Source organism: Nymphaea colorata, chromosome 12 (genome assembly GCF_008831285.2).
Source record: "Nymphaea colorata isolate Beijing-Zhang1983 chromosome 12, ASM883128v2, whole genome shotgun sequence".
NCBI classification, from domain to species: domain Eukaryota; kingdom Viridiplantae; phylum Streptophyta; class Magnoliopsida; order Nymphaeales; family Nymphaeaceae; genus Nymphaea; species Nymphaea colorata.
This window is the reverse complement of record NC_045149.1, coordinates 5,369,085-5,384,611: the sequence shown is the minus strand read 5'-3', so window position 1 is coordinate 5,384,611 and position 15,527 is coordinate 5,369,085. Positions and strand designations below refer to the sequence as shown.

General features: G+C 39.8%; 1 protein-coding gene across 3 annotated transcripts in view; it reads left to right on the top strand.

Annotated features, from left to right (window-relative positions):
- Window positions 1–15,527, top strand: part of LOC116265827 (DNA mismatch repair protein MSH4) — a 59,195-nt gene that overhangs the window by 24,868 nt on the left and 18,800 nt on the right. For 2 of the 3 annotated variants that reach the window (XM_031646772.2, XM_031646774.1), the window contains 11 exons: window positions 9,645–9,717; window positions 11,330–11,475; window positions 11,549–11,634; window positions 12,964–13,103; window positions 13,187–13,326; window positions 13,424–13,474; window positions 13,714–13,777; window positions 13,880–14,023; window positions 14,128–14,195; window positions 14,296–14,354; window positions 14,509–14,665. In XM_031646772.2, the coding sequence (XP_031502632.1) occupies window positions 9,645–9,717; window positions 11,330–11,475; window positions 11,549–11,634; window positions 12,964–13,103; window positions 13,187–13,326; window positions 13,424–13,474; window positions 13,714–13,777; window positions 13,880–14,023; window positions 14,128–14,195; window positions 14,296–14,354; window positions 14,509–14,665 (1,128 nt within the window). The remainder of the gene's footprint in view (window positions 1–9,644; window positions 9,718–11,329; window positions 11,476–11,548; window positions 11,635–12,963; window positions 13,104–13,186; window positions 13,327–13,423; window positions 13,475–13,713; window positions 13,778–13,879; window positions 14,024–14,127; window positions 14,196–14,295; window positions 14,355–14,508; window positions 14,666–15,527) is intronic. The other variant, XM_031646773.2, reaches the window with a different exon arrangement.

Sequence of the window (15,527 nt, the reverse complement as noted above, 5' to 3'; positions counted from 1 at the left end):
CCTCTCATGGTCGACCATCAGACTCTCCTCAAGATGTGAGCTTCACTGAAGTAGTACCTGATGGTGATCCTTCACAAGACTTGCCTATAGGCTTGCGCAAAGGCAAGAGACAGTGTACCATGCATCCTATCTCTCACTTTGTTTCCATTGACCATCTTGATGACAACTTACAACAGTTTCTTAAGGCTATGTCAGTCCATACTGTACCAACTGGTCATCAACAGACATTACTAGACTGTAAATGGCGGAAAGCTATGCAAGATGAGATGGATGCTCTCGTACAACGTGATACTTGGGAATTGGTTGATCCACCTGAAAATTGTGACATTGTTGGCTCCAAATGGGTATTTACGGTCAAGTATCATTCAGATGGGTCAGTAGAGCGATATAAGGCTCGATTAGTGGCTAAGGGTTACACTCAGACATACGGCGTTGACTTTTTTGAGACGTTCTCTTCTGTGGCTAAGTTGGGCACTATCCGCCTCATTATTTCTGTTGCAGTACACTCTGATTGGCCTATGTATCAGCTTGATGTGAAGAATGTCTTTGTTTATGGTGATCTTGAGGAGACTGTATATATGCAGCAACCCCCAGGGTTTGAGCGACAGGGGGAGTGTAGTAAAGTGTGTCGTTTGAAGAAGGCGATTTATGGACTCAAACAAAGTCCCAGGGCGTGGTTCCACAAATTATCAGAGGTGGTTTCACAATGTGGATCATTCTCTATTCATCAAGAAGACCTCCAAAGGTATAGTTGTTATGGTAGTATATGTTGATGACATTATCTTGACAGGTGATTGTGATCAAGAAATCTCAGCTACAAAGACTTTCTTTCAAAAGCATTTTGTCACGAAAGATCTTGGTCATTTACGATATTTTCTTGGGATTGATGTTTCGCAGAACAAAGAAGGTATAACATTGTCGCAGAGGAAGTATGTCCTTGACCTACTCCAGGATACAGGGATGTTAGGGACCAAGCCAGCTAATCTCCCTATGAATCCACGTTTTCATCTTCATGATAATCAATCGGACCTAGTAGATTCACGATCTTATAGGTCTCTCATTGGCAAACTTCTTTATGTTACTGTAACAAGACCAGACATTAGCTTTGCTATTGGGAAATTAAGTCAGTTTATGGAAAAACCTAGAAGAGTCCACTAGGATGCTGCGTTGATGGAGTTGAAATACCTAATGTCATCCCTGGGCAGAGGCCTCTTCTTTAAGAAAGGTAAATCTCTAGAAGTTGCAGCTTATAGTGATGCTGATTATGCAGGGTCTGTTGATGATAGAAAATCCACCACTGGCTTCTGCATCTTTGCTGGGGGCAATCCATATCATGGAGAAGTAAGAAACAAAATGTAGTCTCTAAATCCAGTGCAGAATCTGAATATAGAGCAATGGCTCAAACAGCTACTGAGATGACGTGGGTTAAATTTGTGTTAACAAATATCAATATTCATGTCCTCATATGAAAATGTACTGCGATAACAAGGCTGCTACTTATATTGCAAACAACCCAGTATTTCATGAAAGAACTAAGCACATAGAGGTGGATTGTCATTATGTTCGGAATCTTATAAAAGAAGGTGTGGTGTTTACGGATCATGTAGCTTCTGAAGATCAGACAGCAGATATGTTTACGAAGGCTCTTCCAATTGGTGATTTCTCTAGATGTTGTGACAACTGAGCATGGTTGATATCTGTTGAAACAGTAGAAACACGAGAAATAAAGATCGAACAAGGATGTAACGTGGAAAACCTTCAACTAGAGGGAGAAGAAACCATGGGTGAGGAGGTCTGTTGCTCACTAGCCGCCAGACACTCTCTCTCTTAAAACTTCATTAGCTCCAGAAATTAGGGTTACAAGTCTTTAAGTAAGGCCCAACAAGGGCTACAAGCTGGATCGGGTCTGGACCCAGACCCAGTCTCAAGACCCATCTTTACATGCTTCAACACTCCCCCTCAAGTTGGGCATGCATATCAAACATGTCCAACTTGGATACATTTCTCTCAAAAAAAGTTGAAGATAGAGCTTTAGTCAGAACATCAGTGGTTTGGTTTTCCGACTTCATGTAAGGTAGGATTAACTCTTTAGCATCAATCCTCTCGCAGATAAAGTGGCGATCAATCTCAACATGCTTTGTTCTGTCACGTAGTACAAAGTTATTTGCTAGGTTGATTGCAGACTTGTTGTCACAGTACATCTTTATGGGTCCTCCAATCTCTATCCCGATATCAGCTAGCAATATTTTCAGCCATAGTAACTCTAACACTCCTATAGCAATAGCTCTATACTCAGGCTTTGCACAAGATCGAGAACACACATCTTGCCTCTTGCTTCTCCAGATAACAAGGTTTCCTCCCTAGTAAACACAGTATCCTGAGATAGACCTTCTAGTATTAGCACAACCTGCCCAGTCAGCATCGGAATACCCTTCGATCTCAACAGGCTCTTGTTTCACATATAGGAGCCCCTTGCCAGGATTCCTCTTCAAATAGCACAATATTCTGTCCACAGCCTTCAAGTGTGCATCAGTCGGGGCATGCATGAATTGACTCAGTATATTCACAGCAAAGGTGATATCTGGTCGAGTGAGGGTAAGATAAATCAACTTCCCAACAAGATGTTGATATCTTCCTTTGGCTTCTTCACAGAGCAACTCCCAATCTCTAAGGCTCAACTTGTGTCCAACATCAAGAGGAGTAGAAGTTGGTCTACACCCCAACTTATCGGTCTCGTCCAATAGATCTAGTGTGTATTTCCGTTGATTTAACACAAGGCCGGTACTGGACCTAGCAATCTCCATACCAAGAAAATACTTTAGTTTGCCAAGGTCCTTGAGATCAAACTCAGCAGATAATAAACCTTTTACTCTTGCTATCTCCTCTTCCTCATCACCTGTAACGATCATATCATCCACATAAACTAACAAAAGAGTAACTTTGCCATCCATCCTCTTTACAAACAGGGTATGATCTCCATTTCCTTGTTTGTAGCCATGCTTTCTCATTACAAGTCTAAGACGTTCAAACCTTGCCCAAGGAGACTGTTTAAGCCCATACAAAGCCTTTTTCAATTTATAGCATTTTCCAGGTCTCTCAAAACCTGAGGGCATACACATATAGACTTCTTCTTCAAGATCTCCGTTGAGAAAGACGTTTTAACGTCAAGTTGGCACATCTTCCAACCCTTCAACACTGCTAAAGAAATAATAACTCTAACGGTCTTCATCTTAGCAACAGGAGCAAACGTCTCTAAGTAGTCGATCCCATATTTCTGACTGAACCCCTTGGCCACCAGACAAGCTTTGTACCTTTCAACATTCCCATCTGGTCTGTACTTAATGGTGTAGACCTACTTGGACCCAACCAGATGCGCCGCTTCAGGGATCTCTACCACTTCCCATGTCTGGTTTTTGCCCAAGGCCTCCATCTCCTCTTGCATAGCATGAGTCCATTTGGGATCATTTTGAGCCTCTGTAACATTCCTGGGAATCACAGCCAAAGACAAAGAAGATACAAAACATTTGTAATCAGTGCTCAATCTAGAATAAGATATGCAGTTACCAATGGCGTGTTGAGTACATGACTTGACACCCTTCCTCAGGCAATGGGAAGATCCTCCTTTTTAGTTCCCATCTGTCTATCTTCCTCAACAGGTTGCTTCTGAGCACAACTTGGGTCATCTAAGGAAAAAGTAGGATTGGGATTCAGAGTAAGAGTATTCTCACCATCAGTCACCTTATCTGTACAATCTCTTCTCTTAGAGTATCCTTTTCCATCCCAGTAGAACACTCTCCATTCCTTTTCTGTTCAAGCACCTCAACAGATGGATTTTCATTGACAGATGGCTTTTCTTCGCGCCTATAGTCCAAAAAATCTGTAAACTGAATGTCTTGACTTGGAGGATACTCTTCCCTTGACATCTCCCCCTGAAGAGGACTCTCACCAAAATAGGAGACATGTTCCAAGAATGTGACATCCTTGGTAACATGAACACGACCAGTGGTGGGATCTAGACATTTATATCTCTTTTGAGTAGGAGAATACCCAATAAATATTCCCTTAATTGACTTGGGATCAAGTTTTTTTACATTGGGGCTGTGATCATGAATGAAACAAACACATTTAAAGACATGAGGGGGAAAATGAAAGGGTTGACTACTCCCTGGAAGCATAGAGTGGTGACCGCCCATTTAACACACGACTAGGCATGCAGTTAATCAAGTATGCACTAGTGACAACAGCATCTCCCTAATAACGTTTTGGAAGGTTCCTTTGAAACAATAGAGCTCTGATGACATTAAGCAACTGACGATTTGTTTTCTTAGCAACCCCATTTTGAGGAGGTGTATAGCTGCACGATGTCTCATGAACAATCCCCCTTTTTCAAAGGAAATCCTCAACGGTTTGACACATATACTCATGAGCATTATCAGACCAGAAAGTTTTGACCGAGCCACAATACTGGTTTTCCACGAGGAGGATGAAAGTTTCTATAACGTGAGACACTTCGCTACGGTCTTTCAACAGGTAAACAAAGGTACTCCTTGAGTAATCATCTATAAAAGTTATAAAATACTGAAAACCACCACGAGAATGAATTCCCGAAAGCCCCCACACATCATAATGAATCAAGGAGAAAGCTTTATTAGCACGACTATTTGAAATGGGATACGAAGCCCTAACATGTTTAGCAAACTGACACACATCACAAGATAACATAGAAATGTTCAAACTAGAACATAAATAAGGAAACAATTGTTTTAAAATCCCAAAAGGGAGATGACCAAGGCGTTCATGCCAATACAAAAAAAAGCTGATGACACTCTTTCCTCTTCTTCTCGGTCTTGATAACTGCTGTCATAAGAGTTGTAGCCACGTGGATAGGGAGTCGATATAAGCCTTCAAACACCAAACCAATCCCAATCTTCTTCCTTGTCACCAAGTCCTGCAAAACACAACGATTTGCAGAGAATATAAGTTTACAGTTCAGCTAAGAATAGGAATATCCTATTCTCCCACTCTTTGGCCGCATAATGCATATGGTCTTGAGGATAGTTCCAAGTATCATCTGAATGGTAGTCAAGATCCTCTCATTTGGATTTTAGAGCGGCATAGAAATCTGCGACTGAGAGATCCCCTTGCCTTAGAGCATACACATCCTTCATCAGTTGATACACACGAACCTTCCTCTTCTTCTGGCCATACATTTGTTCCAAAATAATCCACATATCCCTTGCCGTCTTCTTACGAAGAATGAGAGATCGAATATCAGATGACACCGAATTGACAATTCAAGTTTTCACTTGGTTGTCCTCAAGAAACCAAGTATCCCAAGCCATACTATTTGCAGCAGGTTCAACCTTACTCCCATTCACATAGGCAATACGGCCTCGACCAGCTATACCCATAGTGATGGCGGTAGACCACTTAAGATAGTTTTTCTTGGTGAGGCGAATGATAGTGACCTGAACTGGAACACTCTCAGTTCTATAAGCCTCGATTTCAGTCTGATCAGTGTTGATGGTCGAAGAGGAAGATGCTGCCATGATCACGAACCAGTCGACAACAACAAAACAAAAAAAAACAGCACCGACGTCAAAGGAGCGCACCTGCGGTAGCAAGGAATACTGGTGGCAGCAAGGGCACCAGCGACAACTAGGAATGCCGGTGGCACTAAGAAGTACCGACGGCAGGCTGGAGACAAGCCGCACCAAGGACTCCGTCGGCCGCACAGGACTCTAGCGACAGCAAGAAGTACCGACGGCGGCAGGAGAAGTGGGCAGATAGACAGATGAAGCTAGCGGCAGCGGGACGATGATCAGCTGCAGGGAGCTACTGCGGGCGTCACCAAGGTCTGGCGATGAAGGCAGTGGACACACGACAGCAAAACAGGACGGAACCAGCTCGCCGGACGATGCAGGGGGTGACGCTGGAACTTCATGGCGGCAGAAACAGAGCGGCAGAAACAGGGCAGTCGAAGGCACAGAAGGGAGACCCGTCGGGCGACGCTGGGCTTGGGCGGTAGAGCGTCGGGTGCGTCGGGCAGTGAATAGAGTCGAGCAGTGAACAGTATCGGGCACGAGTCCTCCTCCAACACGAACACAACAGAAGCAAAAACGAACCAGTTACGCTGGAACTTCACGACTCTGATACCATGTTGAAACAGTAGAAACACGAGAAATAAAGATCGAACAAGGATGTAGGGAGAAAAAACCACGGGTGAGGAGGTCTGATGCTCACTAGCCGCCAGACACTCTCTCTCTTAAAACTTCATTAGCTCTAGAAATTAGGGTTACAAGTCTTTAAGTAAGGCCCAACAAGGGCTACAAGCTGGATCGGGTCTGGACCCAGACCCTGTCCCAAGACCCATCTTTACATGCTTCAACAATATCTATGCTCCAGCTTGAGGGGTAGTGTTGAATCAGGAAGTTTATTTTAAGTGTAGTAGTTTTCTGATTATTTAAAAATTGGAGTCTTCTTTTGTCTTTTTACAACTTTATGAGGCTCCCTTATGTAACAGCTCTAGACGTGCCCTAATCTCTCTTTAAGTAGAGACTAGGGCACGATAATAAGAGATATGTCTTTCCCGTCTCTCTCTTTCTCTCTTCCACGTTTAACATCATGAAAGGGATGATAGGCTGTCATCCTTTTTTGACAGAGATTAAAAGGACAATCAGTCTATTGCCCTGTTATTTCTTTGAGAGATCGAGTGTGTCATGCATGGAAAGATGAAGGGAAAAGCGAGAAAAGGGAAAGAAGATAGAGAGAGAGAGAGAGAGATGGGATTTTTTTCAACTTTTTCCTTGTAAAAGGGGGTTGGGTGTTGTCAGCAGCACTCGACTTGATCAAACCGAGTCTCGGGGCCATGTCTGCACGTGCACGTGCACCCGCATTGCGTCAATGTGTGTGTGGGTACTATTTTGAAGTACCAGTGTCACACCTCAATTTTTCACTTTTTCTTTAAAAAACAAAAACACAAGACATCAGGGTCTGACAAACACAACAATCAAAGTAATACTATAATTTTAAAATAAGAATGGAGCCAAATGTTTTACTATGCAACATAAAACTGTTCATACAAAATTTCTTTACATGCTTTCAAGTGACCCCACACCAAAACAATGATATTTCCGAAAGAATGACATGCATGGTCCACAAAAGCAAGACATGATGTGCCGGCATTGCAATCCACAAACTTCTTAGTAGGATGTGAGCTGAGCCCCTCAGTCAACTCTCTGCCACGATCTGTTGGGTCCTTTAAAAAAAAAAAAAAAAACGGAAGGCTGAGCTTTCAAAGCATGACGACATATTAGGGGAATCCTTAACCCTCTAGGGCAAGGGTACTAAAGCATGCAAAGTTGGATAACTTAAGTCAAGAGAGTACTATGCAAGGTACCCTGTACGCCTGAATCATACACAAAATGCAGACAAATGATACTCGGGTGGGGACACAACGTCTTCACCTATAAGTTCTTAGCATAATCTTTCTCTAATCTGCTTACGGCCTTTTGCATTCTCATTTTTGTTTAATTAACAGCTCACGTGGGTGCAACGCATGTGCATACACACCACAAGTGACAATGGAAGGAGGCGGCCCTCGTGGTGGCCCGAAACACTACTCCATACTCATTGCAGTGGTAGAGCAGTCCACGAAGGAAGAACTCTTTCCAAGTGGAGTTGCTCGGCTTTCCCTAAGACACTCAAGTTGAAGAATTCAGATGCTCCAAGCATAACACACAGCGATACCTTGGGGCTTTGCACGCCTGCCATTTGCCTGGTGTGACGCCATACCTGGTATGTGTGTCCAAAAGAAACAAAAGATTATTTGAGCTCTAAATCCTTCCGCTTAAGGTCGGCTTGACGCTCTAGATCCACCTACAAAAACCGAGATCATAAGTTCTCTACCTACTTAATACATCATCAGTCTCCATCTAGTAGTAAAAGCTATTAGGCAGAGGATTGAGGTTTATGAGAAATGCTGAGAGGATAAATCCTCAACCAAGCAATAGCTTTCCATTACAATTCTTCGACTATAACCCCAACGAGGCAATGTCTTGATAACAACCACCCCCTTAGGGCTGATGGGTGCCAAGGTAAATTACGATTAGGAGATGTAGACTTCATTTTGGAGAAAGACTGCTGACTGCCACAGAAGTGCTTTGAGTTGCCCAAGTTAATAATCCACTGCTTAGCTGAATGAGAAGATGTACCTGTGTAACATGCTGCATCAATCACAACAGTAGAGGCAGTCACGTCAGAAGAACATTAGGCAAGAAATCTGTTATATCAGCTTGACTAAGAGTAATAGAATCTGCAGAGGAAGCATATGTCTCTGGCATTGATGTTGCCGCCTTTGCAGTGGTCTTATTTGACGCAGATGTGGGAGAGGGACACTCATATTTGTCCCAGTGGCAATCTTCGAAATGTCCCTACTTTCCATAATAAGAGCACTACTATTTGCCTTTGCTTCGCACACCAATAGTACTACCCCAACCTCTACCTCCAGCAACAGCTAGGGCAGAAGTAGAAGTATTTGAAGCCAAATAACAAAGATTAATGACAAGGCAACTCAGGCGATTGTATGCATTGGCTAGGTTCATGCCTTAGCAACTGAGAAGTCTGCAAATAACCTAGATAAGAAACGAGCCACCAGAGCCTTCCTTGGTCAGACTTGCAGTGAGAATAGGGAGGCCAAATTGAATTAAGCCTCTGATAAGCAGCTTTAACTGAAGCATAATGCTGCACAAGAATCTGATCACCTTGCTCTAACTTGAAGAACTCTTGCTCAACTTGAAGAACAGTGCTGACATTTTTCTCTTGAGAATAGGCTTTTTTCAAGTTGTCCTGCATATGGACGACCAAGGGACTGACTGCTCAATGGAAATTTTGTAGCTTTAAGACAATGTTCATATTGTAGCTTTAAGACCATGTTGTAGAATATTGAGAGAGAAGAAATTCAATTATTGAACCCTAATCTCCCATAAATAGAGATTAGGAGTGGTTGCAAAAAAAATTACATCTTAGTCCAACAAATAAATAAACAATAATAAGGAAGCCTCTTCTTATTGTAAAGTATTTGCTGATGACTACCTATGGTTTTATTTTCTCTTTACAATATTATGTCATCGACTTATAGAAGCAATATAATTATCCAAGCAGGAGTATTTTTTTCCCTATTTTAGGACTGCAGGAGCTATTTAGTTGGCTATAATATGCTTGAACAGTTGAACCTGCTCACCACGTTCATTAGCAGGCTGAAGAAATACACTCTTCAATGTCTTCATCATAATCAGAAGCCCTTAAAGAGCAGCTTCATTTCATCCCCTTCTAGAAAACCTGATGGAAGCAGTTCACAGGATGGCAACTGTTAAAGAACTATCAAGCTCTTTACCACTTTGACTTTTGGTTATGAACTCCAAATTTCTTTGCTCACCTTTCGTGCATCAATCAAATTGCATTTTGTTTTGGCCATAGTCTCAATCAAGTGTCGGTTCTTTATCACATCTATCATAATTATCAAAATGCTTTTCATGTTTGTTACAATTTCATAAGTTCTGTTTCTATGGTAACGTCTTTATTGATATAACTGCAACAATGGCAACATTGCTCTAGTTTAAAATTTTTATAAACATTATTTGCAGGATGAATTGATGAGCAATGAGGAGTTGTTCTTTGGTCTGTCAGAGGTGTTACGGAAGTTTCCAGTAGAAACTGGTATATCAAACCATGTGCAGGGAAATTTTAGAAAACAAACCTGAAAGAATTGGCCATAATACAAAATGCACACAACTTTTTGATATTGTTAAGATGGTCTTAGTTTTCCACAGTTAGTTTGAGAGATCCATAACCTTATTTGTGTCAGGTCAACTGTTAAATCAGGTAAGTTTGCCTTCTTGCATTCTGGAAAAGCACATACAAAGATATGGCTAACTTCTTTATAGTTAAAATCCCAAGTTGCTCGCTGACTAGTCGGTTGGGTCACTGCCAATTGACCATTTGTTATTAACCCGGCAAGTATTCGGTCCCACTAATCAAGTAATCAGCTTAGCCATTGGTCGTCTGATTAGTCCCTGACTAATATGCCTATGTGCATCCATTGCATATATATATCATTGCCACAGATATTGTTCTCAGGAAAATATCGGTGAGATTTTCCTTGGCCATTTTTCTGCAAAATAGCAGCAAGGTTTTAATCGGTTATTTTTTTGGCGAAGCTATTTCTCTTGGAAAAATCTCTGCGTTTCTTTTTTGTAATATAAAAAAATCACATGCCACACCTTGGAAAAAACAGAACTTCAAGTCTATTCTGGAATTAGGTGAATTGCCAGCTGCTTCTCTATTAACTAGTTAAAAGATAGGATCAGGTGGGAGTGAGGGGAAGTGTAGAAAGAAGATTAAAAAAAAAAAACCTACTGCAGGTGATTTCTGCCCAAGTTCACAAAAGAGCAGCAACACCCAATCCCTATCGAGGTGGGAAAAGAGGGCTTCAAAACCCTAATCCTCTTTTCCCTTTCCATTTTTACCATTAAAAAGAAGGAAAAAGTTCAAAACTGCCCTTTTAAAACTTTTTCTTTACAAAAATTACCCCCTTTTAGAAAGGAAGTGGAGCACGTGCAGGCTAAAGCTCTAAGTTTTTTCAAAAAATGACAAGAATGCCCCTGTTTGAGCACATGTTTAAAAAGCGAGCAAAAACGGTCACAAATTGCACTTTTACACGATATATATTTTTTGGTGATAGTTTGAAAATATCACGGTATTTTGCTGTTTTTTCGTTTTTTTTATTTTTATCATAAATATCGCGATATTTTCGAATATATTGAGATTTTTGTGGCTATTATATATACATAGTTCTGTATAAACACATATATTTATTTGCAGTCAATTGACTTGGACTGACTTGAACCAGCTAGTCTTGACCAGTCTTTTTGAGTTTTGAATGACCTGCATCTGACTTTCAATTTCAACAATAAAATCACCGAATTGGACATAAGTATACACGTACTAACATTTATGGGTTGTAGTTAAGGAGGCTAATGCACTAATGAACATGCAATTTGTTTATATTGAGGTTGCTTTAGTCATTTTATCTCATTAGCCCAAGTTAAGTTTGTGCTGACCTAGTGTTTAGGTGTCAAAAGGTTATTGTTTGGTTTTAAGCATGCAAAACCAGGGGTCTTTTATGACAATACCTCAAAGTTAAGTGTATTTTTTATCAGTCCCAGGTCTTCAGAAGTATTTTGAAAAAATTCATTCTTTTATTTTTCCTGTGAAATTTTTCAGTGGTCATGTAAAATAATTGACAGCATTGTTTGTCTTTCCAAACAAGATCGTGTACTCTGCCACTTTTGCTTCAAGCAAAAAAGAGCTGTCAGTAAGACATTCGGACTGTTGAATGCAAGAAAGAGCCAAATAACTATAGCACGCATCATTCTTCTCAAAACAGCTTTACTAGCATTACCTTTACTCTTAAAGGTACCTATCCCATTGATTTTTCATTTTCATTATTTTCTGACATTTTTCTAGATATCTGAATCAATAAATGCAGGTCCTCAAGAATGCAAAAAGTTTTATGTTTTGCAATTTCTGCAAAACTCTTAGTGAAAACATGAAATACGATGGCATAATGAAAAGGTAAATATTTCAGTTCTGCTATCATTTAGAATGTTATAAAACATGATGGTTTCTATGGTTCGTATGGTCTAGTGTATGTCACAAAGATACACCTAAAAGCAGCCATACCCATCTCAACATGACAGGACAAGGGACAGGGTCAAAGCTGGGCCAGATCCAGTCAACACATTATATGCCCTTGTCCAATTTCAGACTCACCCAACTTTGATTAGTCAAATTTTGTCTTTTTTACATACCCTTTAAAATTTACTTGTTTCTTTATGGTACGGGGAAAGAGAGAGAGCACACTAAATCATCAATATATATTTTCTTGGAATTTTGAATCTCTTTTAATGCTTATTTACTTTGAAATACTACACAGGTAATGGACCATTAGAGAGAGAGAGAGAGAGAGAGAGAGAGAGAGAGAGAGAGAGAGAGATGCATTTGGTTTAATTTGTAAGTCATCTCATTAACTAATTTTGGAATATAAATCTCTTCAAATTCTCATCCAACAATGAAAATTAAATGGTCCTTCGCCATCTAGGCTGTTGGATTGAATTCAATTCAGTGGTTTAAACTTTAAATAGAGTAGGAGCTATAAATGTAGTTCTGTCTCTCCACCAACTTTTATGAAATTGCGTTGGACTAATTAGGATAAAATCGAAAGCCTAAAATGAGAATTAAGCTTGTTACAGCACCATAGTTATTTGAATGTCCTTTAGCTAACAAGTGTCACACACTTCGTTAACTTCTGCTGTCAACTTTTTCTGGAAATTTGTGCATTTGAACTGTAAATTTTAGAAAGTAGGCTTATATTCGGGTCCCGGGATCTCCTTGGTCCTAGAAGTGTGTGCATCTGTTTTTGCTTATGCATATGCTGATGACTTTGACCATGACATTTTTAATTTTTTTAGGCTTCCTAAGAAGGTGATAGATGACTTGAATATATGCTTAACTTGAGGAATGCAAGGCAGGGGTTTTCAGTATCATATGTACTATATGTTAGCAGTAAACAGTAGACAACTGATTGCTACATTGTAGCTTGAGACACCTCAAAGCTGTTGCTTGATTACTTGGCCTATCTCTGAATCTAGTGATTTTTGAAATATTGCCTCTTTGCAAGAAAAAGGAAATATCATGATCTACACTTTTAGAAGGATAATCTTGTTGGATAAGTTAAATGTCAAGAGTTTGTTTACTATTATATGAAAGTCATTAAGAGTTCTTGAAGAAACCTGCTCTCCTAATTCTACGGGCGAGGACCCTTGCATGATATATGACAATATCAGGTTTCATGACTCTGACTTGTAGCATTTGTCTAGTATAACAAATTATATCTTTTTTCAGGATTGAGAATATAATTGACAAAGATATACTTCATGCAAGAGTTCCTTTTATTGCACGAACCCAACAGTGTTTTGCTGTCAAGCCTGGAGTTGATGGATATCTTGATGTTGCACGACGATCATTTTGTGACAGTAGTGAAGGTTTACTGGAAATAGAATTTTCTGTTATTAAGTAAATTTCAAACTCTTTTCACTTTGTAATTTGCGATTGAAATGGTTAGCAGCTATCCATCATCTTGCAAGCAAGTATAGAGAAAATTTTAAACTGCCAGATTTAAAATTATTATTCAACAATAGGCAAGGTTTCTATTTCAGCATCGCACAAAAGTGCATAAATGGAAAGCTACCAGGCCAATTTATTCAGGTCATGTCTTGTTCTGTTTCTGCAAAATTACTCTTCTGTTACTCGTACTTTTAGTATTTTTCGTGGACTTTGTAATGAACATTGTGGGGATTGGCAGGTTGTGAAGCATGGGAAAAACATTCATTTCTCAACACATGAACTTGCTTCTGTATGTCTCATGTTTGAGCTGGTTTTTTTCCATCAGAAACATATTTTTGTATTTTTACTACTGTGCAGTGAAAAAGAATCTGCCTGCATATTCCTTTTTCAGAAATTTATTTCAGGCATACTGTTGTTTTTCTCTCTAATTTTTATGCATCATTTGATTGACTTTTGCATTCGCTTTGGCATCTGTTCACATCGTATTGCTCTCACCTTATTAGTATTTTTTTTTTGTTCAAAATGAAGCTAAATGTTAGAAATAACTCTGCTGCAGCAGATTGCCATACCCGAACAGAACATTGCCTTGAAGGTAGTATGGGAACTCGAGCTTACCTCATTGCACTTGTTCAGTAATTTTGTTATTGAGATTTGAAGGCCATTTCTTTTTTAAAATAGCTTTATCTTTTTTCAGCCCTTGTTGATACTATACGTGAGGATGTCTCATCCCTTACAGTTCTAGCAGAGATCTTGTGTCTTTTGGACATGATAGTAAATTCATTTGCACATACAATATCTACTAAGCCTGTTGATCGATATACACGTCCTGAATTTACTGGTACAATTGTGTAAGTTTTTGATTAATGTGTATTAAAGATCTAATAACATGTAAAATGCTGATAAGTTTGTTTTTTTTCCATGGCCTGACATTTGTTAACAAAGATAACGGTCCATTGGCAATTGATAGTGGGAGGCATCCCATAATGGAAAGCATGCACAATGAATTCATCGTAAGTTTCTTCTTTACTATCATTAATGTAGTTCTATTTTCCATTTGATTTCATGCTATATGCACTTGATAAATTGACAACATCATGGTTGTTGGTGCAGCCAAATAATATCTTCCTCTCTGAGGCATCAAACTTGGTGATTGTTGTTGGTCCAAACATGTATGCATTTATTTGACTAAGGTTCTAGTTTGTTTAGGAGGTATAGGTGTCACCATGTTGGTTTCCTGAGTGCAGCTTATCTATGAAAGTGTGGGTTAAAATGTCTGTCTGGCCATTTTCTTTTTGATCTTTACTTGGCTTGTTTTTTGTGTAGGAGTGGAAAAAGTACATATCTTCAGCAAGTATGCCTTATCGTCATCCTTGCTCACATTGGCTGTTATGTTCCTGCTAAATTTGCTTCTTTACGTGTAATCGATCAGATATTCACAAGAATAGGAATTGGAGACAATATTGAATGCAATTCAAGCACGGTAGTGTCCATAAATTTCTCTTCACCTACTTTGTTTTCTATTTCAGAAGCTTTGTGTTTTTCACTTGATAGTATCACACTTGAACACAACACATAATTTCTTGGACTCCACAAAATTTTCAGGGAAGTTACTAGCTCGAGTGGACTAAGTCACACAGACGCTTTCTTTTTGCCGTCGCGGGTGTGGATGCGTGTGCGGCTTTGACTCGCACCCACAATCAGTCAAGAAGAGTCGGGTGTAGTCAGCCACACCCGACCATTTCTGTCCTTTTTGGACATGCACCCGGCTCGCGTTTGACTCAAGTCGGGTGCAGTCAACCCGTGTTGCGTCTATATGTTTCCTTTTTTTGTGTTTTGTTTTTTAATTATTTCATTATAAGTATTTGATAAATTCAGAAAGGATTATATTTTGATTAACATCGAAATCTGCCCTAACTCCTCTTTATATAGATTAGAGGAGAGTGAGAAGATACAAGAGAACCATCTAAAGGAAATGTTATTACAAAAGTACCCTCTTAAACCTAAAACTGAATATAAACACATCTTAACACTCCCCCTCAAGTTGGAGCGTATATGTCAAATAGGCTCAACTTGGAACAACAGCTTTGGAATGGTCCCCTCGCAAGAGCCTTAGTAAAGATATCAGCCGTTTGCCCTGTAGTCGAAATGTGTGAGGTACTTACAAACCCCTTTTGAATCATGTCTCTGGTATAGTGACAATCTACTTCAACATGCTTGGTTCTTTCATGAAAAGCCGGATTATTAGCAATAAACAGTGCAGCTTTGTTATCACATAACAATTGCATAGGAAGAGGCACTTCGACAGTAAGATCCAACATCAGGGATTTAACCCACATAACTTC